The sequence below is a fragment of the Amblyraja radiata genome, chromosome 5, assembly GCF_010909765.2.
Source record: "Amblyraja radiata isolate CabotCenter1 chromosome 5, sAmbRad1.1.pri, whole genome shotgun sequence".
NCBI lineage: Eukaryota > Metazoa > Chordata > Chondrichthyes > Rajiformes > Rajidae > Amblyraja > Amblyraja radiata.
Genome location: NC_045960.1, coordinates 11430794 through 11457643, shown reverse-complemented (window position 1 = coordinate 11457643; position 26850 = coordinate 11430794). Strand labels below are relative to the sequence as shown.

The window sequence follows — 26850 nt, the reverse complement described above, 5'->3', positions numbered from 1 at the left end:
CTCGTGAGGCAAAATGCTGGTGGCATCAAGAACTAGCAACAGGTAATTCAGTGTTTTCAAGGAGCGTTACCCACGGAGATATGCCAGCAGAGCGACTGAAGAGGTCGCTCTCCATGTCCATTTTAAACACCACAGTACAGAGACTCCCGTGATCTGTTAACACCAAGGTGGTAATGAAGTTTGCCGCTTCCTGTATTTAACACTGCCAAGGATGCAGGAGGATGTTAAATATAACAGAGCGTGCCAAGTCATTCAGATTAGACAGCATACTTTTATAAACACATAAACATCAAGCATAAAAATATACACTGTATTAAAACTAGAGTTATTGCTGAGACATTGTCGTCTGATGACCACATAGACAACCCAGATCCTGGTCTTTGCCAGACCATGGCCATTAATACCGCCGAGTTTCGTGGAAGACCGTACCACTTCCTGGGCCTCCATTAGCAGTAGGTCAATTAAACAACATTATAGTTTGGTTCGGGAGGCACTCGCGTCTCTTATTAATGTGCAGCATGTCTCTCCGGCTGGGATTTGTGGGGAGGGGAGAGGGAGGGTGAGCTGTGGCAGGGAGAGCTGCCCTCATCCCATTCTTCACCAAGGCCCTCTCACCCCTCCCCATTCTCACACTCTCGTTGCCTGTTGAGCGAGGGTACAGGACTCGGCTTTCGCGCGGACCAAGCCAGTGGCGTAGGAAGGGCACAAACTGGATGGGGAGCAGAGAGGTGGGGTTGTGGGGAGGGAGGGAGGAAGGGACGGTCTGAACGGAGGGGTTAAGTGGAGGAGGCTTGCTCGTGTCACACCACACCTGGTTGGAATCAGACCATTGCACGGACCAAAAAGCCGAGTAAGGCTCCGGACGCCAACCCCAGGGACAGGAAGAACGACATGACAGCTCCAGCCATCTCTGCCTCCTTTGGCGACACGTTCCTGTCAACACAGCAGTCAAATGACAGTCAATACATATCCCCGAGGTCCCACCCTGACAGGAGCACCCCACCCTGACAAACCAATGACCCCGCCCCGATGGCCAGGCTGTTCCCCCGGCCCGATGACAGGGCCCTGTTCCCCCTCGGCAACAAGGCCCTGTTCCCCCACCCCGGCAACAGGGCCCTGTTCCCCCGCCCCGGCAACAGGCCCCGTCCCCCTCGGCAACAGGGCCCTGTTCCCTCTCCTCAGCAACAGGCCCCGTCCCCCTCGGCAACAGGCCCTGTCCCCCTCGGCAACAGGCCCCTGTCCCCCTCGGCAACAGGCCCTGTCCCCCTCGGCAACAGGGCCCTGTTCCCCCGTCCCGGCAACAGGCCCCGTCCCCCTCGGCAACAGGGCCCTGTTCCCCCGCCCCGGCAACAGGCCCCGTCCCCCTCGGCAACAGGGCCCTGTCCCCCCGGCGACAGCCCTGTCCCCCTGACAACAGTCCCCCCGGTGACAGACCCCCCCCCCCCCTACTATCAGTCAAGTCGCTCCCCTCAAACAACAATGGACCACACATCCAGCAACCAGTCTCCACCTCCCCTTCCCTCATAAGACAACTGGCACTGACCCCAAACATTCGATGATGTATTCAAGACAGTTAGATTTAGCTCTTTGGGTTAAGGGAATCGAGGGATGTGGGGAAAAAGCTGGATTGGGGTACTGATTTTGGATGATCAGCCATGATCATATTGAATGGCGGTGCTGGCTCGAAGGTTCCGAATGGCCTACTCCTGCACCTCTTTGCTATGTTTCTAACATCGTTACTATCCCACCTCCTGACAAGCCTACACCCCCGGCAACAGGTTGCATCTCGATGATGGCCCCTCCCACCCAAATCCTACCCCTTCCTCATTGTGCAAGTAACCTCAGGCTTGGCATCAACAGGAGCAGGAGGAGGCGATGGACACAAAATGCTGAAGTAACTCAATGGGACAGGCAGCATCTCTGGAGAAAAGAAATAGGTGACCTCTTGGGTCGAGACCCATCTTCTTCAGAGGAGGTGACGATTCTGCCCCAGGCACCTGCTCCACCATTCAATAAGATCCTGGCTCATCTTTTACCTCTGCACCACTCTACTCTACACATCTCCCTCCAGTCCCTTTATATCCACAAATCCACCTGTCTGTGTCTTAACATACACAGTGCCACAAGCCTCTTGGATAGAGAATTCCTAATATTCACCCTCTCTCACCTGATAAGAACCAGTGGGGTCAGACTCCCAGCCAGGAGAAACTACCCAGCGAAGCTTAGGAAGAATCATGAAAGCTGGCTTGGTCACGGAAGAGAGGATCGGGCTGGAAGGATGAATTCAGGCTGGACATCTCTGGCCAGTGGGGTTCTGCAGGAATCTGTGCTGGGACCTTGTTTGTTTGTGACTTACTTAAATGATTTGGATGTTAACGTAGGTGATCTGATTAGCAAGTCCTCACTCAGACGTCACCAAGATTGCTAGGGTTACAGACTGTGAGGAATGCTGTCAAAGTGTACAACGGGATATAGATCAGCGACCAAAATGGGTGGAGAAATGGCAGATGCAGTGCGGCAAGGTCATTTTTGGAGAATTTGTTTAGAGTTTTGGTCGCCCTGTTACGGGAAAGACGGGGAGCTTTGGAGAGGGTGTGGAAGAGATTCCCCGGGATGTTCAATGGGATAGGAGAGAACTTGTTATAAGCATTGTGTCAGATGCTGAGGGAGACCCGATTAAGGTATATGAAAGGTATACGAGAGACACAGATAGGATGGATAGCCAGAGTTTGTTTTCCCCAGGGTGGAACTGTCAAAGACTAGAGGGCATGGCTTTAAGGTCAGAGGGGGAAAAGTTTGAAGGAGGACAATTGTTTTTACGCAGAGAGTGGTGCATGCCTGGATCGTGCGGTCAGGGATGGTGGTGAAAGCCAATACTATAGTAGTGCTTAAGATGCTTTTAGATAAGGCACATGATCAGGAAGGGAATGAACAGGATCAAAAGAAGGGTTTTGATCCAAAATGTCACCCATCCATGTTCTCCCGAGATGCTGCCTGACCCGCTGAGTTACTCCAGCACTTTGTATCTTTCTTTTCCAAGGCAATGGACAGATATGTGTGAAGCAGGGGGCAGAGAATGGTAGCACTCTGACCCAAAATGTAGGGGAGAGAGAAGAAAAAGAAAATAATCAGAGAATAAGAGAGGGTGGGTTTCTTAAATGTGTATATTTTAATGCTAGGAGCATTGTAAGAAAAGTGGATGAACTTAGAGCCTGGATTGACACCTGGAAGTATGATGTTGTGGCGATCAGTGAAACATGGTTGCAGGAGGGCTGTGATTGGAAACTAAATATTCCAGGATTTCGTTGCTTCAGGTGTGATAGAATTGGAGGGGCAAGAGGTGGAGGTGTTGCATTGCTTATCAGGGAAGATATTACAGCAGTGCTTTGGCAGGATAGATTAGAGGGATTGTCTAGGGAGGCTATTTGGGTGGAACTGAGAAATGGGAAAGGGGTAGCAACACTTATAGGGGTGTATTATAGACCGCCAAATGGGGAGCGAGAATTGGAAGAGCAAATATGTAAGGAGATTGCAGATATTAGTAGTAAGCACAAGGTAGTGATTGTGGGAGATTTCAATTTTCCACACATAGACTGGGAAACACATTCTGTAAATGGGCTGGATGGGTTGGAGTTTGTAAAATGTGTGCAGGATAGTTTTTTGCAACAATACATAGAAGTACCTACTAGAGAAGGGGCGGTACTGGACCTCCTGTTAGGAAATGAGATGGGTCAGGTGGCAGAGGTATGCGTTGGGGAACAGTTCGGGTCCAGTGATCACAATACCATTAGTTTCAATATAATTATGGAGAGGGACAAAACTGGACCTAGGGTTGAGATTTTTGATTGGAGAAAGGCTAACTTTGAGGAGATGCGAAAGGATTTAAAAGGAGTAAATTGGGACAGTTTGTTTTATGGGAAAGATGTGGAAGAGAAATGGAGTACATTTAAAGGTGAAATTTTAAGAGTACAGAATCTTTATGTCCCTGTTCGGTTGAAAGGAAATCGTAAAAATTGTAAAGAGCCATGGTTTTCAAGGGAAATTGGACACTTGGTTCGGAAAAAGAGGGATATCTACAATAGTTATAGGCAGCATGGAGTAAATGAGGTGCTTGAGGAGTATAAAGAATGTAAAAAGAATCTTAAGAAAGAAATTAGAAAAGCTAAAAGAAGATATGAGGTTGCTTTGGCAAGTAAGGTAAAAGTAAATCCGAAGGGTTTCTACCGCTATATTAATAGCAAAAGGATAACGAGGGATAAAATTGGTCCATTAGAGAGTCACAGTGGCCAACTATCTGCAGAGCCAAAAGAGATGGGGGAGATATTGAACAGTTTCTTTTCTTCGGTATTCACCAAGGAGAAGGATATTGAATTATGTGAGGTAAGGGAAACAAGTAGAGTAGCTATGGAAACTATGAGGATCAATGAAGAGGAAGTACTGACACTTTTGAGAAATATAAAAGTGGATAAGTCTCCAGGTCCGGACAGGATATTCCCTAGGACATTGAGGGAAGTTAGTGTAGAAATAGCAGGGGCTATGGCAGAAATATTTCAAATGTCATTAGAAACGGGAATAGTGCCGGAGGATTGGCGTACTGCGCATGTTGTTCCATTGTTTAAAAAGGGGTCTAAGTGTAAACCTAGCAATTATAGACCTATTAGTTTGACGTCAGTGGTGGGCAAATTAATGGAAAGAATACTTAGAGATAATATATATAAGCATCTGGATAAACAGGGTCTGATTAGGAACAGTCAACATGGATTTGTGCCTGGAAGGTCATGTTTAACTAATCTTCTTGAATTTTTTGAAGATGTTACTCGGGAAATTGATGAGGGTAAAGCAGTGGATGTTGTGTATATGGACTTCAGTAAGGCCTTTGACAAGGTTCCTCATGGAAGGTTGGTTAAGAAGGTTCAATGGTTGGGTATTAATGGTGGAGTAGCAAGATGGATTCAACAGTGGCTGAATGGGAGATGCCAGAGAGTAATGGTGGATGGTTGTTTGTCAGGTTGGAGGCCAGTGACGAGTGGGGTGCCACAGGGATCTGTGTTGGGTCCACTGTTGTTTGTCATGTACATCAATGATCTGGACGATGGTGTGGTAAATTGGATTAGTAAGTATGCAGATGATACTAAGATAGGTGGGGTTGCGGGTAATGAAGAAGAGTTTCAAAGTCTACAGAGAGATTTATGCCAGTTGGAAGAGTGGGCTGAAAGATGGCAGATGGAGTTTAATGCTGATAAGTGTGAGGTGCTACATCTTGGCAGGACAAATCAAAATAGGACGTACATGGTAAATGGTAGGGAATTGAAGAATGTAGGTGAACAGAGGGATCTGGGAATAACTGTGCACAGTTCCCTGAAAGTGGAATCTCATGTAGATAGGGTGGTAAAGAAAGCTTTTGGTGTGCTGGCCTTTATAAATCAGAGCATTGAGTATAGAAGTTGGGATGTAATGTTAAAATTGTACAAGGCATTGGTGAGGCCAATTCTGGAGTATGGTGTACAATTTTGGTCGCCTAATTATAGGAAGGATGTCAACAAAATAGAGAGAGTACAGAGGAGATTTACTAGAATGTTGCCTGGGTTTCAGCAACTAAGTTACAGAGAAAGGTTGAACAAGTTAGGGCTTTATTCTTTGGAGCGCAGAAGGTTAAGGGGGGACTTGATAGAGGTTTTTAAAATGATGAGAGGGATAGACAGAGTTGACGTGGAAAAGCTTTTCCCACTGAGAGTAGGGAAGATTCAAACAAGGGGACATGACTTGAGAATTAAGGGACTGAAGTTTAGGGGTAACATGAGGGGGAACTTCTTTACTCAGAGAGTGGTAGCTGTGTGGAATGAGCTTCCAGTGAAGGTGGTGGAGGCAGGTTCGTTTTTATCATTTAAAAATAAATTGGATAGTTATATGGATGGGAAAGGAATGGAGGGTTATGGTCTGAGCGCAGGTATATGGGACTAGGGGAGATTATGTGTTCGGCACGGACTAGAGGGGTCGAGATGGCCTGTTTCCGTGCTGTAATTGTTATATGGTTATATGGTTATATGGACCATGTGCAGGCAGATGGGATTAAATTGGCATGGCGGTCGGCACAGATATGGTGAGCTGAAGGGCTCGTTTCTGCGCCGTGCTGTTCTATGCTCTAATATCAGGCTAGCTCTCAGGTAAACAGATCCCCATTTTGCTACATCCCTCCCTCCCCAAGGTCTGGGGAATTCTGAAAGCTCGTCACTAAAGCGACTGCTGGTTCTACAGCCACCTTCAAGCTTGAGATGCAACCTGTTAGATCCGGGACCGACACCAGTTTTGTCTCCTGATAATATTACACATGACCAGGACGATCACCTCTGTGCCTGGAGATGTGGGGGAAGAAACTTTTTGGAGAGAGGAGAGGGCGGGGTGAGGGGCTGGGCACTGGGGGAGGTGTGGGAGAGAACTTGAGATCAGAGCAAAATGTGTGGAAGGATCGGCAGATGCCGGGTTGAATCGAAGATAGACACACAATGCTGGAGTCACTCAGTGGGACAAGAGCATCCCATTGCTGCTCTCCAGAGATGCAGCCTGTCCCGCTGAGTTACTCCAGCATTTTGTGGCTATTTAGTGAGATCCGGGCAGCTGGACAGAGGCAAAGGGTGGCTGGCAGGCTTGGGGGTAGTTGGCCATCTCGTCTCCTCGAACTCCCCTCCTCCGCCACCTACCATGTGCCCTCCTCCTCCTCCTCCTCCCCACTCTCATCCCCTCTCCACTCCCTTCCCCTCACTCCTCACCCACACCCCAGCGCCCCCTCTCCAGCCGTGCACTCACTGCGGTCCGTAGCACATGCAGAGACTGGCCGTGTAGCCGTTGCTGAAGGCGAAGAGGACCATGAAGCAGATGTACCAGGCGTCATGGGCGAAGAACACGGGCAGCTGGCGCGGGTAGATGTTGCACAGCATGAAGAGTGGGATGAAGACCACTCGTGTGATCACCAAGGCCGCCAGCCACTTGCTACCCTTCCGGGGCTGCGGATCGATGCAGAGAAGCAGAGGTACAAACGTCACAGTCAGTGGAGGCCGAATCAATCCCGTGGCCCAACCCCCTCCTCCCTCAGCCTGTGGGACCCACACCCCGCCCCCCCCCCCAACAGAAACTCGACGGACAAACCATCCCCACAGTGCGAGGGACAGTGCATGACGATCACACAACCCTTCCCCACTGCCCGAGAGCTCCATCCCCCCCTTTATCCTGTCCACCCTCTCCCCCCCAGCTCTGCAATCTAAAGGGCCTGTCCCACTGTATGAGGTAATTCACGAGTTCCCCCGAGTTTTCCCCTGATTCGAACTCGGAGAATTTCCGTAGCGGGTCCGTAGGAGTCCGTGGATGCCTCCTAGCGGCTCGTATGAGTAAAAAGTAACATTTGTTTTCATCACGAGTATTTTTTAACTCATGGACATTTTTCAAAGTGTTGGAAAAACGTCACGAATTTACCGGATTTCCCGAGTACCTACCGTTACTCGTACGAGCCGCTACGAGACATCCACAAACTCCTACGGACATTCTCCGAGTTCGAATCAGGGGAAATCTTGGGAGAACTCTTGAATTACCTCGTACAGTGGGACAGGCCCTTTAAGCTAACATTCTCTCTCTCCCCCAGTGTTGTTGTAGGATATTAGACCTAAAAAGGTAACCCTACTTTCCTTTCCACACAGTGTCAGACCTGATATGTATTCCTGGCATCATTATTTTTATTTCGGTGTCATGAATGTCTGTTGCCCTGACACCAATCTCTGCGCGACTACACTAATTATTCTGCCACGGGACAGGGATTTGTTTATTTCCACTCCATGCTGTCAGCACACCAACGACTTTACTTCCTTAGAAGGCTCAGGAAGTTCAGCATATCCCCAACAACCTTCACCTGGTTTGGGAACAGCTCCATCCAGTCTTGCAAGATATTGCAGCAAATTGTAGACGCAACCCAGACGATCACACAAATCAACCTGCCTTCTATTGACTCCATTTACACCTCACGCTGCCTTGGCAAGTCTAGCAGCATCATCCAAGGACAAGTCACACCCTGGTCACTCCCTCTTCTCACCTCACCCAACAGGCAAAGGTATAGAAGTGTGAAAACGCACACCTCCAGATTCAGGGACAGTTTCTTCCCAGCAGTTATCAGGCATCTGAATCATCCTACCACAACCAGAGAGCAGTGCTGAACTACTATCTACCTCTTTGGTGACCCTCGGACCACCCTTGATCTGACTTCATAGCAAAAGGATTTGAGTATAGGAGCAGGGAGGTTCTACTGCAGTTGTACAGGGTCTTGGTGAGACCACACCTGGAGTATTGCGTACAGTTTTGGTCTCCTAATCTGAGGAAAGACATTCTTGCCATAGAAGGAGTACAAAGAAGGCTCACCAGACTGATTCCTAGGATGTCAGGACTTTCATATGAAGAAAGACTGGATAGACTCGGTTTGTACTCGCTAGAATTTAGAAGATTGAGGGGGGATCTTATAGAAACGTACAAATTTCTTAAGGGGTTGGACAGGCTAGATGCAGGAAGATTGTTCCCGATGTTGAGGAAGTCCAGAACAAGGGGTCACAGTTTAAGGATAAAGGGGTAATCTTTTAGGACCAAGATGAGGAGAACTTTTTTCACACAGAGAGTGGTGAACCTGTGGAATTCTCTCCCGCAGAAGGTAGTTGAGGCCAGTTCATTGGCTATATTTAAGAGGGAGTTAGATGTGGCCCTTGTGGCTAAAGGGATCAGGGGGTATGGAGAGAAGGCAGGTACAGGATACTGAGTTGGTGATCAGTCATGATCATACTGAATGGCGGTGCAGGCTCGAAGGGCCGAATGGCCTACTCCTGCACCTATTTTCTATGTTTCTATGACTTTGCTGGCTTTACCTTGCACTAAACGTTATTCCCTTATCATGTAAATGGATTGATTGTAATCACGTATTGTCTTTCTGCTGACTGGTTAGCATGCAACAAAATGAATGAATAAGTTTATTGGCCAAGTATTCACATACAAGGAATTTGCCTGATGCTCCGCCTGCAAGTGTAAACATGACAAACAGTGACAGTTAGGAATGATACATAAAACATTAATAATAAAATATTATCGATTAAACATGTGAATTGAATAAAATACCTGAGCAAAAGGAGGCTACAGATTTTTGGTTATTGAGTAGAGCTACTACTCGTGGAAAAAAGCTGTTTTTATATCTGGCTGTGGCAGCTTTGACAGTCCGGAGTCGCCTTCCAGAGGGAAATGATTCAAAGAGTTTGTGGCCAGGGTGAGAGGGGTCAGAGATGATCTTGCCCGCTCGCTTCCTGGCCCTTACAGTGTACAGTTCGTCAATGGAGGGAAAGTTTCAGCCAATAACCTTCTCAGTTGATCGGACGATTCGCTGCAGCCTCTGGATGTCGTGCTTGGTGGCTGAGCCAAACCAGACCATGATGGAGAAGGTGAGGACAGACTCTACGATGGTCCTATAGAATTGGACCATCATTGCCTGTGGCACATTGTGCTTCCTCAGCCTTTTTGACTGTGAAATCGACGGTGGCCCCCCCATTTAAGGTCCTTGGAGTTGATGGTTCCCAGGAGCTTAAGACTTCACAGATGTGACTATGGTGTTGTTGATGGTGAGTGGGGCGAGGAGAGGGGAAGCTCTCCTAAAGTCTACTATCAATTCCACTGTCTTAAGAGCATTGAGCTCCAGGTTGTTGCGATGGCATCAGGACGCCAGCTGTGACACTTCCTGTCTGTAGGCAGGTTCCTCCCCATCCTGGATCAGTCCAATCAAGGTTGTGTCTGAGGTACAGTGAAAAGCTTTTCACCGTACCTCAGAACACGTGACAATAAACTAAACTGAACTGATAACCAATTCTCAATCCATGTCAGTATATTATAGTTAGACACAAAATGCTGGTGTAACTCAGCGGGACGGGCAGCATCTCTGGATAGAAGGTGCGAAATGAGGTTTTGGGTTGAGACCCTTCGTCGGACTGAGTCAGGGGAGAGGGAGACACAGAGATATGGAGAAGTAAGGTGTGAAAACGAGACATTAAAGGGGAGCGAAGATCAAGGAAGATGTAGAACAGATCATTGTTAGCCAGGGGAAGTTGACATCGAAGCATACAGAGATAAAATTTAATCAGGGCGACCGTCAGACTGGTCGGAGAACTAGGATGGGGGAGGGATGGAGAGAGAGAGGGAAGGCAAGGGTTACTTGAAGTTAGAGAAGTCGATATTCATACCGCTGGGGTGTAAGCTGCCCAAGCGAAATATGAGATGCTGTTCCTCCAATTTGGGTTGGGCCGCACTCTGACAATGGAGGAGGCCCAGGGCAGAAATGTCAGTATGTGAATGGGAGGGGTAGTTAAAATGTTTAGCAACCAGGTGATCATGTAGATTTAAGTGGACTGAGCAGAGGTCAGTGCATTATCCCCTAGTCCACGTGCACTAACCTTATGAGACCCTGTGATGGCAATCACAATGGTATTAAGGTGTAGTGTAGTTTAGAGATACAGCATGGAAACAATCCTTCGGCCCACCAAGTCCATGGCAACCAGCCATCACCTGTACACTAGTTCTATCCTGCACTCTAGGGGCAATTTACAGAAGTCAATTAACCTACAAACCTGTAAGTCTTTGGAATGCGGAAGGAAACCGGTGCATCCGGAGAAAACCCACACGGTCACAGAGTGAACGTACAAACTCCAAACAGACAGCACCCGTGGTCAGGATCAAACCTGGGTCTCCGGTGCTCTGACACCATCGCTGCACCACTGTGCCACCATTTATGCAACTGCCTTCTACATGGCACCTTGTCAAGTGCCTTTTGGAAATCTAAATACACTACTATATATACTCTATCAATTCTACTTGTTACAGCCTCAAAGAATTGGAATACATTTGTCAAACATGACTTTCCTTTCATAAAACCTGCTGACTTGGTTTGATTGTATTTGGCTTTACTCTTTGATTGTTGACCTCAGCATCCTTGTCATATAAACTGTAAAACTAACCAGCCTATAACTCCCCGCGCGCGGTCTGTCTTGTATTTTGGACATGGAAGCCACATTGGCTACCTTCCAATCTTCTGGTACCTTCCTGGAATTTAGTAAGTCTAAAAAAAATCAGCCAGTGTCCATGAGTCCACTGTCTCACTTTTTCACAAAGGGTGGTGGGTGTATGGAACAAGCTGCTGGAGGAGGTAGTTGAGGCAGGGACTATCGCAACGTTTAAGAAGCAATTAGTCAGGTACATGAATAGGACCAGTTTTTAGAGGGATACGGGTCAAACGCAGGCAGGTAGGACTAGTGTAGTTGGGACATGTTGGTTGGTGTGGCCCGTTTCCGCACTGTATGACCTCACCACAACTCTAATTCCCGTAGCTCAGTCAAACATGAGTTTCCCTTCATGTTGGTTCTAGTGAATATGCTGGAGTAACTCAGCGGGACAAGCGATCAGTCTGAAGAAGGGTCTCGACCCGAAACGTCACCCATTCCTTCTCTCCAGAGATGCTGCCTGTCCCTCTGAGTTACTCCAGCATTTTGTGTCTATCTTCGGTTTAAACCAGCATCTGCAGTTCCTTCCCACGCATTGGTTATGGTAAATCCTTTCTTAGTTATTAGGTCCTTCATTGTAGAATCTAGCACCTTTCCCGCCACTGACGTTACGCTAAGAGCTGGGTGGTTCCTCGTTTTCTCTCTCATTTCTTGAACAGTGGGGTCACATCTGCTCCCTTTTAACCCACAAGAAAAAACCCCACAATCTACAGAAGAGTGGAAGGTGACTGCCAGTCCATGGAATTTATTTCCTTGTTCTGTTTTATACCTTCCTTGACAGTAAGGTGGCAGTCTTGTCCTTTTAATGTATGTACATAAAGCTCTTGCAATTTATTTTTATGTTTCCCTCCAATCTGCACTAGTAATCTGTTGTGCCTTTATCATCAGTATTTTGCTCCTTCTTTGCCGATTTCGAAAACGATCCGATTCCCACTGCTCTTTCTAGCGATGTTGGAAGTGTCCAACTTCAATTTCTCCGTCAGCCCTGGATGAATCACTTTTCCTTTCAGACAGGATTGTTTTTTTGTAATAGCCCTGTCCCACGGAACGAGTTCATTCCAATAGCCCTCCCGAGTTAAAAAAAAATCAAACTCGTGGTAAGCACGGAGAATGAACGTAGCGGGTACGTCGGAGCTCGGGGACGTCTCTTAGCGGCTCGTAACGCTAACGGCAGGTACTCGGGAAGACTCGCTAACGGCAGGTAAGCACGGGAAGACTCGTGAAGATTTTTCAACATGTTGAAAAATGTCCACGAGAGCCCCGAGTACCGACGAGTGTCCAGCTTTAAGTTTCTGGGCACTCACTTTTCAGAAGACCTCACATGGTCCACCAACACCACTGCGCTGTTCAAGAAGGCACAGCAACGACTGTTCTTCCTGAGGACATTAAAAAAGACTGGTCTGCCCCAACAGCTGCTGACAACGTTCTACCGCTGCACCACAGAGAGCATACTAACGTATGGCATCTCTGTGTGGTATCTCAGCTGCACGGAGGCGGAGACGAGAGCTCTTCAGCGCGTCGTCAACAGAGCGCAGCGGATCATCGGGACAGAGCTACCAGCCTTGGAGGGCATCTACCACACGCGGTGCCTCAGGAAGGCCCTCAGCATCCATAAGGACTCATCACACCCCTGCCACGGTCTGTTTCAACTACTTCCCTCCGGCAGACGTTATAAGGCCTTCTACGCCCGAACCTCCAGACTCAGGAACAGTTTTATCCCAAGAGCTATAGCGGCTCTGAACCGGCCCTAATGAGTGCCCCCCCACTCACCCCCTTTGGACAGTCTCCCTCAGATGGTCACGTCAATCAATTCAGCTTGCTTATTTATGTATTGTATTTATTTACCTTTCTTGTACATCAGTGGAGCTGCACACTAAATCTCGTTGCACTGACGTGCAATGACAATAAAAGATATTATTATTATTATTATTATTACCGTAAATCTCCGAGTTTGAATCAGGGCAAACTCGGGAGCTCTTGGAATGAACTCGTACCGTGGGACAGGGCTTTAACTTGTAAAAATATTTCTTGCAAGCTATGGCAGTGGCAATACTTTCTAATCAACCAGCCCCATTCTCCTCTCACCCATATGACATTTTCTTCTGCTCGATTTACATTTCACACTGCCTCGGTAAGGCCACCAGCATTATCAAGAACCAGTCTCACCCTGGTCACTCCCTCTTCTCCCCTCTCCCATATGGCAAGAGGAACAGAAGTTTGAAAACTCATACCTCCAGATTCAGGTCAGTTTCTTCTCAGCTGTTATTAGGCAACTAAACAGTCCTCTCACCACCTAAAGAGCAGTCAAGACATCCCATCTGCCTCATTGGAGACATCCACAATATCTTTAATCGGACTGTACTGAACTTTATCTTGCACTAAATGTTATACCCTTTATCCTGTATCTGTAAACATAGAAACATAGAAACATTGTAGGGGGCGCTGCTCTGGCAGCAGCCATGTCAGCAGTGCGTCAGTTTTTTCAACTTTTTAATTTTTTTTAGTATGTTTTAAAGTATGTGCTTAATGTTCCTTTGTGTGTTTTGTGTGGGGGGTGGTGTGGGGGAGTAAGGGGGAAACCGTTTCGGTCGCCTCCTCCATGGAGAGGCGACTTTTTCCAGGTCGCCTCCTCCATGGCCTAACATCAAGGATCGGCGCGGCCTTTCCCGGAGACGCGCCCGGGGCTTCAGCGGCGGGCGCAGCGTGGACTCTCGGCGTGGAGCGGGTGAGCCCTCGCTGGGGCTCGCTGGAGGGGAGCGCTCCGTTTCGCTGGCCCGGGGCAGCCGGCAGCCTGAAGTCGCAGCCTGAAGCCGCGGTCTGCAGAGCTCCAGCTGGTGCGGCGTCTACAGCCCGGGATCCCTCGTGGGGGACCCGGGGGAAGAAGAAGCCACCACTGCCGGCCCGCGTCCAACTTCTACCGCGGGGCCGGCGTGGATTTACCATCACCCCTGGAGGGGAGCTTCGACCGCCGGCCCTGCAGTCTACGGTGCTTCTGGCTGCGGCGGGGACTTTAAATCTCGACCGCCGGTCTGCGGCCTACAACAATCTAAAGCCGCGGTCTCCGGTGAGGAAGAGCCGATCCTGGACTGACTCTGGACTCTGGTCCTGTACACGGGGGGGAAGTGGAGGAGGACTGGCCAAATGTTGTGCCTTCCACCACAGTGATGAATGCTGTGGTGGACGTTTGTGTTACATTTTGTGTGTTCTTTATTATTGTATCGCTGCACAACCCAAAATTCCACCAGCCTGGCTGTGTGGTCATTAAAATACAATACAATACAATAGGTGCAGGAGTAGGCCATTCGGCCCTTCGAGCCTGCACCGCCATTCAATATGATCATGGCTGATCATCCAACTCAGTATCCTGTACCTGCCTTCTCTCCATACCCCCTGATCCCTTTATCCACTAGGGCCACATCTAACTCCCTCTTAAATATAGCCAATGAACTGGCCTCAACTACCTTCTGTGGCAGAGAATTCCAGAGATTCACCACTCTCTGTGTGAAAAATGTTTTCCTCATCTTGGTCCTAAAAGATTTCCCCCTTATCCTTAAACTGTGACCCCTTGTTCTGGACTTCCCCAACATCGGGAACAATCTTCCTGCATCTAGCCTGTCCAACCCCTTAAGAATTTTGTAAGTTTCTATAAGATCCCCCCTCAATCTTCTAAATTCTAGCGAGTACAAGCCGAGTCTATCCAGTCTGTACATTGTGGACGGCTTGATTGTAAACATGTATTGTCTTTTCACTGACTGGATTGCGTGCAACAAAAAGCTTTTCACTGTACCTCAGTACACGTGACAATAAACTAAACGAAACACAAGATTCATATTGAATGACAACAATGTGAAACCCAATGTAAATGTTTTTCATGTTATGGTTAATCTTCACAACAAGATTGCCAACCAGTTGCTTCTCACCGCACAAAATAAGATACAAAGCAGTCTTTTGCCTAGCTAGGTCCTCCGTGAATTGAATAAAACTACACAAATGCATTGCTTGAATTAATCTCCCAGCTTATTAGAGTGCTTACATGCAGGTTAAATTCTCACATAAATCACTGCATTACGCCATTGGCATGCTGACACACCCAGTATTACCAGTATTATCCGATGACCAATAAATACTTTCTCCCACGGGATCTGCTCTTTTGCTACTTGGTGACGTCTCCTGATTTCCACCACTACATCATGTCCAACCATGCCCAAGGCCTTTGTTAACTCTGCACTGATCTGCACTCTCTGTCCCTAGGCCACACAAGAACTTTTCAGCGGGTCAGGCAGCATCTCTGGTGAGAAGGAATGGGTGACGTTTCGGGTTGAGACCCTTCTTCAGACTGAGAGTCGGGGGAAAGGGAAATGAGAGATATAGACGGTGATGTAGAGAGTGATGAATGAAAGATATGTAAAAAAGTAGCAAAATTACTTTTCCTTTATCATGATTGCTATTTTTGCATATCTGAGATGTGGAGGGGGCATCGTGCTGTGGGAGGGGGCACTGTGCTGTGGGAGAGGGGGCGGTGTGGAGGGGGCACCACACTGTGGGGGGGCCGTGTGGAGGGGGCATCATGCTGTGGGAGGGGGGGGTGTGGAGGGGGCATCGTGCTGTGGGAGGTGGGGTGTGGAGGGGGCATCGTGCTGTGGGAGGTGGGGTGTGGAGGGGGCACCACACTGTGGGGGGGCCGTGTGGAGGGGGCATCGTGCTGTGGGAGGGGCGGTGTGGAGGGGGCATCGTGCTGTGGGAGGTGGGGAGGTGTGGAGGGGGCACTGCGCTGTGGGAGGGGGGGTGTGGAGGGGGCATCGCGCTGTGGGAGGTGGGGTGTGGAGGGAGCATCGCGCTGTGGGAGGTGGGGTGTGGAGGGAGCACTGTGCTGTGGGAGGGGGGTGGTGTGCAGGGGGCACCACACTGTGGGAGGGGCGGTTTGGAGGGGGCACTGCGCTGTGGGAGGGGCGGTGTGGAGGGGGCATCGTGCTGCTTTTTTTTTTAACCAAAAATGATTTATTCAACTATTTACAATAATATGTACAGTATGAAATAAATTAAATCAAAACCCACTTCCATAATACAAGTCAAACAAATATTTTTCAATACCAAATACACACTTAAACAGCAATATCCCCCTCCTTGTCAAGGATGCATTCCACCCCCCGCGGTGCCCAGCGGTCCCGGAGATCCTCCAGGGCGCCCGTGGACAGCGGGTATTCCCTCTCTAACACCACCCAGGCGCAGACGTAACCCCGGAAAAGGGGCAAGTGGGCAGCCGGCTCGGGCAGAGCCCTCCACCGCCTGGCGCCGTGACTCGCGGATGGCCAGCTTGGCCAGGCCCAGGAGCAACCCGACCAGGACATCTTCAGCCCGACCCTCTCCCCTACGCACAGGGTGTCCAAAGATGAGGATGGTGTGTGTGAAGTGCAGCCAGAAGGTAAGGAGTAGCCCCATTAAATGTTGGAACAGAGGCTGCAGCCTCACACACTCCATGTACACGTGGTACACAGAATCTTCCAGCCCGCAACAGTGGCAGGCGGCTGGCGAGTCTGTGAACCGCAAGAGAAATGGGTTGCAGGGGAACACATCGGTGCAGTACCCTCCACCCCAGGTCCCCGATGTAGAGGGGGAGAATCCCTGCGTAGAGGGACCCTGGGAGCGCTGCACTGAGGGAGGGGCAGTACTGAGGGAGCAGCACGGTTTTTTTTGTATCCAAAATAATTTATTTGATTTCGAACAAAAAAGCCAAAACAAAAGTGTAGTGACAAACCCAGCAACATAATACAAAACATTAAGATTAAACGAGAACTTATCAGTTTGAAGTTTGATCGTTATTTTATGAGGAGTAACGTTGAGGGAATACGTGAAGAACCCCGCCAGGACGCATGCGTGTCATTCTTCAAAGCAGCGGTGTGAAATCACAGATAACTGTAATGACTAAACATAGTAAGATTAGAGAAGAGATACCAGTTGAGTATATGATCAATGGTGGGAGCGGAGGGCACGTAATCCCTCAACGTTACTCCTCATAAAATAACGATCAAACTTCAAATTGGTAAATTCTCGTTTAATCTTACTATTTTACTTCGGAGTCACGTGAGTGACTACGTGAAGATTTTAAAGCTCTGTGATTTCATGCCGTGGAACGAGTCCATGCATCACATCTGCCTTGATTATGGGGAGAATAGTGTTAACATCATTAGACATCAATACGATATTGAAAACCCAACGATAAATTTATTAACACCAAATTATAGCCCCTATTTATGGGGTAAATTATATTACAGAACTTAAAATTGTTTCTGCAAATGTTCCAGGTTCAATGACTGGTTTGTTATAAAGTCGTCGGAAAGTTTTCTCCGTTGACCATCCTGCTGTCTTGAGGATTTGGTCCATAGGAACGTCCAACTTCATAGCTGCCGATGTAGCTGCAGCCCTGGTGGAGTGAGATTTAAAAATGCTAGTGTCTACTCCAACCTTTATTAGGACCTGTTTTAGCCATCTAGAGATGGTCTGGACTGTCACTGTTTTGAGTGGCTGTTTGTAGCTGATTAAAAGTGACATTTCTTTCCCTCTGATGATCTTAGTATACTCCATATATAATAGTAAGTGTGTTACAATACAGAGACGACCATCTGTCGGGTAGGCCCTGAATTCTGTTTTTAGGCCTGCTGACCCGTCTGTTCTGTTTGACTATTTCATTGATGTGAAAAGTTAAATTTCCAGATGAAATAATCATGTTGTCCAACCTTTGTTTCTGTAGTGACTGGACCCTTTGTGCCGTGACCAAGGCCATCAGCATGACTGTTTTCATAGTCAGTTTCTGTAGGGACAGAGCTGTAGCTGGAGACCAGTTTCTTAACATGGTCAGTACAATGCTCACATCCCATATTTGGGAGTACTTGATTCTTGGGGGATTAACATTAAAAATGCCCCTCATGAGTTTGGTTACCAGGGTGTGTCCCAACAGAATGTCGCTCTGTTCCCTGCCACAGGTATGTTGACAGAGCACTTCTGGCGCAGTTGATGGCACTATGACTGAGCCTCTCATCGTAATGGAGGCTTGCCAGGAATTCCAGAACAGACAGGATGTTCATAGATCTGTGGGTGATGTTTATTGTTGTGACAGTACTTCCCATTTCTTGAAGACACCAAGTACTGTTTTTTGGTGGACTGTCTGTGGGCCGCTGAAATAATATCCACTGTTCGGTCCGTCAGTCCCAGGTGTAGTAGAGGTGCTTGCAACTCTACAAATTAATAGGTTTATATAATTATGACATGGGTAACTACCCCTTGTTGCAGGAAGAACCAGTAAATTAGGTCTATGATGGATGGTGATGCATGGTTCTAATACCATGTCGAGTATCACCGGGACCCATGGTTGAGTAGGCCAATCGGGTACTATCAAAATACCAGACGCGGAGTCTTGCTGTATATTCCTAAATACCCGACTGATGAGGCAGAAGGAGGGAATGCATAAATAAACAATCCCCCAATGCAGCGAAAATGCATCTGTTGCCACTGCCCCAGGTTCTGGTTCCCATGAACATAATTCGCATCCAGGTGTGAGCCTGGATGCGAATAGGTCGATATCTGGTGTTCCATACCGTGCTGTAATTTCAGCAAATACATTTTTATCCAACATCCATTCAGTGTTTTCATTGAATTTGCGTGAACTGTTGTCTGCCACTAAATTTAGTTTACCTGGTAAGTAGGTAGCTGATATCCAAATATCTCTCTCTGGATACACTATTGCCAAATTGTGTTGGTCAAATTGTCACATGATGTCGATATGTTTCCACCCATATGGTTGATATATGCTACCACGGTGGTGTTGTCAATTTGTAGTCTAACATGCTGGTGATATAACCCAGAACAATATGACTTAAGGCCATGGAATGCACTCAACATTCCCAGGTAGTTTATGCCCAGTGTTTGTAATAATGATGCCTCCTGTGCATTCCATCTCCCCCACAGCTGGAGATGGAATTGGTTGCACCCCATCCAAGTGCACTGGCATCAGTATGTAGTTCCATAGACGGGTAGCTGATAATGTTTGGATCGGAACAATGCCTAATGTTATCTTTCCACCATTTTAGTTCCATTGTGGCCTCTGTTGGTAGCTCATTGGTCTGTCAAAATGACCCCCATAATTTTTGAGTGCACAAATTTTTGCCCTCTGTAATATTTGATAATGTAAAGGTCTGATTTGTGTGGCTGGAAATGCAGCCACTATAATGCCAATTATTCTTGCTACCAGTCTGATGGATGGTTTTGTTTTGCTGCAAGCCTCCATTAAGGCTGTAACCTTTTCTTTCGGCAAAGTCACTGACATGTGAACTGAGTTAAGGGTGAACCCCAGATGATCCATTGTGTTAAATAACATCTGTGGTCACCTCTAATGGGTACTGTATAGTAAGCATCTTTTAAATCGATGCTTGCCATGTAGTAACCTAGGAAATCAATTGCTTAGCAGTAACAAAGGTTCCCATCTAGTAATGAATATATAGTACGAAAGTATTCAAATTAGTCAAATCTATGATGATGCGGCAACCACCATCTAGTTTATGATAAAGATTTTGGACACGAATTCCTGTGATTCGTGTTGGATATCCTCCATTACTCCTTTTTTATATGGCCACTGTAGTTCAGCATGCGCTTTTGATTTTTCTTTGCCTGTAAGCACGAACATTCGGTTCGGTACATGCTGAACTGGAGGATTATGTTTTGTATAAATTCTATCGTATAACCCTATACTTCTGAAAATATAAGTGTCGGTAGTTAATTTATTCCATGCATCCAGATAGAATTGTAATCTCCCACCAACCTCGTAAGGAACCAGACCCACCTACCTCCATGGTTACTATTGGTGGGTTTGTTACTTTTTCGGCATCCTCCGTGGACGTTGAGGCGCCGGTGTCTGGATCTGTAGTTGGGTCGGTGTTGAGGGTTAGCGCATTCCCCAGGAAGTAGTTTTTAGACGTTGCTTTAATGAGCCCCAGGGTTTTACCCTCTTCGTCAAGTTCTTTTACCTGTTTTGATAAGTCACCTCCAAATAGTAATATTGGTGGTTTGGAGGTTCCAGGTTTGCATAGGCCTGCAAATTAGGGTCTAAAGCCGGTTGGATGGCACTTCTTCCTAATGTTGTTTACTCGTATTGGTAGTTGCAAAATAAAGCCAGTGCATCCTGGTGATCTTGTGTCATGTCTTTTTTGTTTATTGTGCGGGCGAAAACCGTAATTCCCGCTGTTAGGACTTTCAGAACTTTCTGTAGTTTCAAGTCCCTGGCTCCAACATGTTTCCAAATACACTGGTTGACACTGGGAACATTCAGTGTTTTGCAGTTCCCTGGTGGTAAGTGTCTTGTTATGGTGTCCAATAATGCCTGTCCTTATAGCTGGTTGAATGACAAGTAGTCGATACTTGCAGCTATTTTAGGTTCCAGGTTTTGGCCAGTTTGGTCGGGTTGAATAAACTGGGACACCATATCCAATAGGTTTTCTTGCACCCCATGTGCACTAGGGGTATGTTCTGCACCCCTCTTCAGGGTCAGCCCAGAATTGACCCCCTGTACTCCCCTCTGATGAGGGAGAAACACTGTGCAGCCCTACAAGAGGTACTGCTGTAGGACTTACTAGCTGCCCACTGTGACTAGTCTCCATCTCCCGGAGCCTGTCACTTTGGAGTACCTGCTCCAACAGCCGCTCCAGCTGGCTCCAATGCTCTCGGGCACTGGCTACTCGCGGCTGCTCCAGTTCCTGCAGCCGCTCCAACCGGCTCCAATGAGCACGGGCACTGGCCGCTCGCGGCTGCTCCTGAAGCCGCTCCTGCTCCAGTTCCTGCAGCCGCTCCAACCGGCTCCAATGCTCACGGGCACTGGCCGCTCGCGGCTTAGTCAGAGTCGGACTCATCGGAGTCAACGACTCTGTTAGTTTTTTGCTTCGCTCTACCTCGGCGCGGGAGCGAAGTCGGGAGCGAAGTCGGGCACAGCTGTTCCCATTACGGGAGATTGGCGTGCCGTTGGCTGCTGCTGCCGGCTGCCCGCAACTCCGCGGTTCTCCCCCGCCAGCTTTCCCGCAGCCTTCGTGGATCTGGTCCATGTCTCCACCTGTAAGGTAAGTGGAAGGAACGCAGTCTCCTTACCTGCTGTTCCCGGCTTTCAAATTCTGCCGCTAAGGGGAACGTCGTTCCCCCTGCTGTGACTCGTTGCAATGCGTGTAGCGATATGGCACGCATGTGTCCTGGCGGGGTTCTTCACGTAGTCACTAACGTGACTCCGAAGTAAAATCCCAAATTATTCAGACACTGAATTCCAAACAATTGTGTTCAAGAGAGAGCTAGATAGGGCTCTTAAAAATAGCGGAGCCAGGGGCTATGGGGAGAAGGCAGGAAACATAGAAACATAGAAAATAGGTGCAGGAGGAGGCCATTTGGCCCTTCGAGCCTGCACCGCCATTCAATATGATCATGGCTGATCATCCAACTCAGTATCCTGTACCTGCCTTCTCTCCATACCCCCTGATCCCTTTAGCCACAAGGGCCACATCTAACTCCCTCTTAAATATAGCGAATGAACTGGCCTCAACTACCTTCTGTGGCAGAGAATTCCACAGATTCACCACTCTCTGTGTGAAAAATGTTTTTCTCATCTCGGTCCTAAATGATTTCCCCCTTATCCTTAAACTGTGACCTCTTGTTCTGGACTTCCCCAACATCGGGAACAATCTTCCTGCATCTAGCCTGTCCAACCCCTTAAGAATGTTGTAAGTTTCTACAAGATCCCCCCTCAATCTTCTAAACGGGGTACTGATTGGGGATGATCAACCATGATCACATTGAATGGCGGTGCTGGCTCGAAGGGCCATATGGCACCTATTGTCTATTGTCTATAAATAGACTAATAACTACTATACAACAATGTTCCTCTCTAACACCAGCCGGGCACGGACGTAACACGGGTAAAGGGGGTAATCAACTGGCTCGGGCAAAGCCCACGTCTGCCTGGTGCGGTGACTGGCGGAAGGCCAGCTTGGCCAGGCCGGGGGGGGGGGGGGCACACCGTGGGGGGGGGGGGGGGGGTGCAGAGGGAGCTCAGTGGGTGAGACAGCATTGAGGGAGCACCGCGCTTGTAGTAGGAGGAAGCACTGCACTGTGGGAAGGGTGGCACTGCATAACAGCCGCAATATGTTAGGGAGCTAAATAAGTTGTTTTTAAGTTGTTGGGCGTGTTTAATAGTGTGGGATTTTTTTTGAGTCAGGGAATGTTGCTGAAGTTCTCGTTGGTTTGGCACATGGCCGCAGTGAAGTATTTCAATGACCCACTGCGCTCCCAGTTGGAGGAAAGCCTTGTGTTTCCCAGCCCGGGCGTTCCCACTACAACAGAGGCCACACAGGCCATTCGATGGGGAATAATGTCTTGCTGATACCTGTCTCACGCACACAAATGTCCCAACTCCACGGCTCTATCGGTGGCCTCGGCAATCTGACTTTGCTTGGCATCTCGTGGAGATATACAGCATCGAGCCCCAGGATGTGCTCCCACAGACTTTTCATTTTCCCAGCCTCCCACGGCAAAGGGCAGCATTCCATTCCATCTGCCTTCCTAACGACGAGCAGTCCCCTCGTGTTGGTTGTCTGCTGTGTGCTGCTGTTTCCAAACGCAGCATTCTCACGTTTGAAATTCCTGTTCCCTTGACCATGCATTTAAACCACATAATACTCCCTCAGCCTCTGCCTTCTCGCCAGCTCTCTACAAACTATCCACATCGCTCTGCAGTCCCCCTTGGCATCGACCGATAGCACCTCCTTCCTTGCCTTTGTATCATCAGCAAACCTGGAGACAATCTCACCCGAGCCATTAGCATGCACTCCACATCGCTGAGGTCTCAGCAGCCATCCCTGTGCCAACCTGAACATTAGCTGTTTATTCCAGCATTCCAACTTTGGCTGATCGTCTAATACTTACCACATTCCCACTCCCCCCCCCATCACAATTCACCAAACATTGTGGCCTCACTGACTCACTCATGTCCTAACTCTCTTATTGCTTTGTTCCCATGCCCACAGTAATGGATCCCACATTCCCAGTTGTTGAAGAAGGAGTAATTCTAGTTAAGGGTCAGAAGTATGATCTCGACCCGAAATGTCGCCCGTTCCTTCACTGCCTGTCCCGCTGAGATACTCCAGGTTTTTGTGCCTGACCTGCGGAGTTACTCCAGGACTCTGTGTCTTCTGTTGACCCCGTTAAGCTCAGTTGGAAAAGTAGAAGGTTGTCAAGCTGAAGGGCCTGTCCCACTCGGGCTATTTTTGTCCCACACACATATGTTATTCCCCTTGCAACATCGCTGTGGAACATCCAAGTATTTCAATATGTTCCATTATTTGCCCAGAGTAGGGGAATCGAGAACCAGAGGTCATAGGTTCAAGGTGAAGGGGGAAAGATTTAATAGGAACCTGAGGGATAACATTTTTACACATAGGGTGGTGGGTGTATGTAACGAGCTGCTGCAGGAGGTAGTTGAGGCAGGTACTGTAACACGTTTAAGAGACATTTAGACAGGTACATGGATAGGACAGGTTTGGAGGGATATGGACCAAACGTGGGCAGGTGGGACTAGTGTTGTTCGACCTGGGCAAGTTGGGCCGAAGGGCCCGTTTCCACGCTGTATCACTCTATGCCTCTATTATGCATTGGCAAGTTCTCACAAGTTCACAAGTTATAGGAGTAGAATTAGGCCATTCGGCCCATCTATGTTTCTATGATTCAATCATGGCTGATCTCTGCTTCCTAAATCCCCTTTCCCTGCCTTCTCCCCATAACCCTTGACACCCGTTCTAATCAAGAGTTTTTCTATCCCCGTCTTAAAAACATCCTGCAACTTGGCCTCCACAGCCCTCCGTGGCAATGAGTTCCATAGAATAACTACCTTCTGACAAAATAAATTCCTCCTCACCTCCTTTCTAAAAGAGCGCCCTTTAATTCTGAGGCTATGACCTCTGGTCCTAGACTCTCCCACCAGTGGAAACATCCTCTCCACATCCACTCTATCTATCTGTGGAATTCTCTGCCACAGAAGGTAGTTGAGGCCAGTTCATTGGCTATATTTAAGAGGGAGTTAGATGTGGCCCTTGTAGCTAAAGGTATCAGGGGGTATGGAGAGAAGACAGGTACAGGATACTGAGTTGGATGATCAGCCATGATCATATTGAATGGCGGTGCAGGGCCGAAGGGCCGAATGGCCTACTCCTGCACCTATTTTCTATGTTTCTAAGCATTTCATTATTCTGTAAGTTTCAATGAGGCCCCCTCTTCAACCTCCTAAGCTCTAGCGAGTTAGAGTCCCAGTGCTGTCAAACGCTCATCATATGCTAATCCACTCATTCCTGGAATCGGGAATATTTTAGAATATGATGATATCACTCTCAAACTCAGCCAAATAATTCCTCAAACTGGCTTCATTTCATAAAGATTATATCTTCTGACCAATCTGTGTTGTGATTGAATTGCATACAAAATGCTTATTGAGATCACTTTTCCACAGAGGATCCCTTGTTTACTGGAGGGTGATCACTAATTAATTTAGCCTCGTTACTCAAGACCTAAAACAGCTTCTTCCCTGGCTGTTGTTCTGGAAGACTCTGCCAAAATATGTTGATGGACTCCTCGTGCCAGTGGGAAGAGTGTCAAAGTTTTAAAGATCCCAGGATTGTTACGGCTGCTGCAAATGAGGGACTTATGTGTAGGAAGGAACAGCAGATGCTGGTTCATACTAAAAGATAGACGGCAAAAGCTGGAGTAACTCAGCGGGTCAGGCAGCAGCATCTCTGGGGTGAAGGAATAGGTGACGTTTCGGGTCGGGACCCTTCTTCAGACTGACAATTCAGACAGGCGAAGCACAAGAACTCTGTCCAGCAACTGCACTCCGAAATCCCTCTGCTCTGCAACACACCCCAAGGCCCTGCCGTTCACTGCCAAGCTCCTGCCCTGGTTTGACTTCCCAAGCATAACACCTCACAATTATCCGCATTAAAATGCATTAACCATTCCACAGCCCATCAAGGTCCTGCTGCAATTTCCGACAACCACCTTCGCTGTGCACTCTCGTGTCGATTGCAAACTTACTAATCGTGCCTTGTATGCACTTTATTCATTCGACCTCCACCCCCCCTTTACTATTTTGTCAGGCCCCTTTGTAAACATATTCAGACCTTAATAATTTTTCATGCAAAGGCACGGAACAGTCAGTAACATACGCTCCACAGATGCTGCGCAAACTAGCCAGGAATTCCCGGCACCAGTAGCTTTTCCTTGCCCCCTCCTTCCCTCCCTTCCCCATTCCTTACTATTACTTCTCATACCCTCTCCTCCCTCCAACTCCTGTCTCCTCTCTCCCCACGCCATGCATCTCTCCCCTCGCTCTCACTCTCCCTCTCCCCCCTCCCCTTTATCCTCTTCCCTCTCCTCAACAGCTGCAACAGTACTTCTGAACTGTTTCTTTTCTCTTTGGTACAATGTGATGCACTCCTGTGTCTCTCTCCCTTCCTCTCTCCCTCTCCCTCCCCCGCCTCTCTCCCTCCGTCTGTCCCTCTCTCTCCCCGCCCCCCTCTCTCCGTCCTCCTCTCCCCCAGTCAGCCAGCACTGCTGCTGGCCAAGGACATTCTCTGGTGACCCCCTGCAGCTCGTGCCTGTGAATGGGCCTGTTGTTGGGATGTTATGTAGAAGCTGTGGCTGGTTGGGGCAGCTCACTGCCCACCACATCCTCTGGATAGGAAGCGGGTCACACACCCACCAGCACACCGGCTGCAGCCCAGTGCCCTGACCACGCAGGGATGGGTAGCCAGAGTCTGTCCCCTCCCTCAGCTCCTCTCTCTCCCTTCTCCCCTCCCTCAGCCCCTCTCTCCCCTCCCTCCTACCCTTGTGCCCCTGAGCTCAGCCAAACCCCTCCCGCCCTGCCTCACTTCACCCCCTCCACTCTCCTGCCCTGAGGACCGCACACTGCAGACTCACTCGCGCCAACCCCTCCCTCCCTCCTCCCTCCTTCCCTCCCCCTCCCTCCCCCTCGCTCCCTCCTCCCCTCGCTCCCTCCTCCCCTCGCTCCCTCCGTTATCACACTGTGGACTCACTCACCCACATGCAGAAGGCGGTCAGGCTGCGGCCGAACCAGTCGAAGAGGTTGAACACGAGGAAGCAGGAGATGGGGATGAAGTAGAGCCCTTCAGACATGGACAGGGGTTAGTGACAGGAAATCGGGGGTGACAACGAGGGCAGAGGGGTGACCCTGAGCATTGAGCTCTGCTGACAGGGATCCCGCCCACACCCCTCCACCCCGCTCCCATCCCCCGCCCCCTCCGCCCAAACTCAAACCCCCTCCCCAAATCCCACCAACCTCAACACTGCCCCTTCCCCGACTCCCACCTCTCCTCTCCGCACCCTCCCTCCCTCATCCTCACTCCATCCCTCCTCCACAATTCCTCCCTCGTCCCACCTCATCCACCCCCAACCTTGCCCCCCCCCCCCTCCCCTCACCGAACCACCACTCCCCCGGCCGCGAGACCTCCTCCTCCCCTCCCCTCTCTCCCCATCCCCCTCTCCTCCTCCCCATTCACCCTCTCCCCCCTCTGCCTCCCCACCCACCCCTCCCCACACGTACCCCAGATCCCGTCTCCGGCCACCGTGGAGACGGCGTCCATGGTGACGGCGGGGAAGACGCTGATGGTGACGGTGAAGATGAACCACACCTGCAACGCCAATGGCCACACCTGCGGGAGAGAGGGAGAGGCAGCTGGGGGTGGCAATGTGGGGT

At 48.9% G+C, this 26850-nt stretch overlaps 1 protein-coding gene across 1 annotated transcript; it reads right to left on the bottom strand.

The window, feature by feature from the left end:
• Positions 1 to 254: 254 nt before the first annotated feature.
• slc29a1 (solute carrier family 29 member 1 (Augustine blood group)) lies at positions 255 to 26845 on the bottom strand (the record flags this gene model as incomplete). Its single annotated transcript, XM_033020483.1, has 4 exons — positions 255 to 933; positions 6805 to 7001; positions 26175 to 26260; positions 26698 to 26845. Coding segments are annotated over 4 exons (543 nt in total), but the record flags the coding sequence as incomplete, so codon positions are not given.
• Positions 26846 to 26850: the final 5 nt, after the last annotated feature.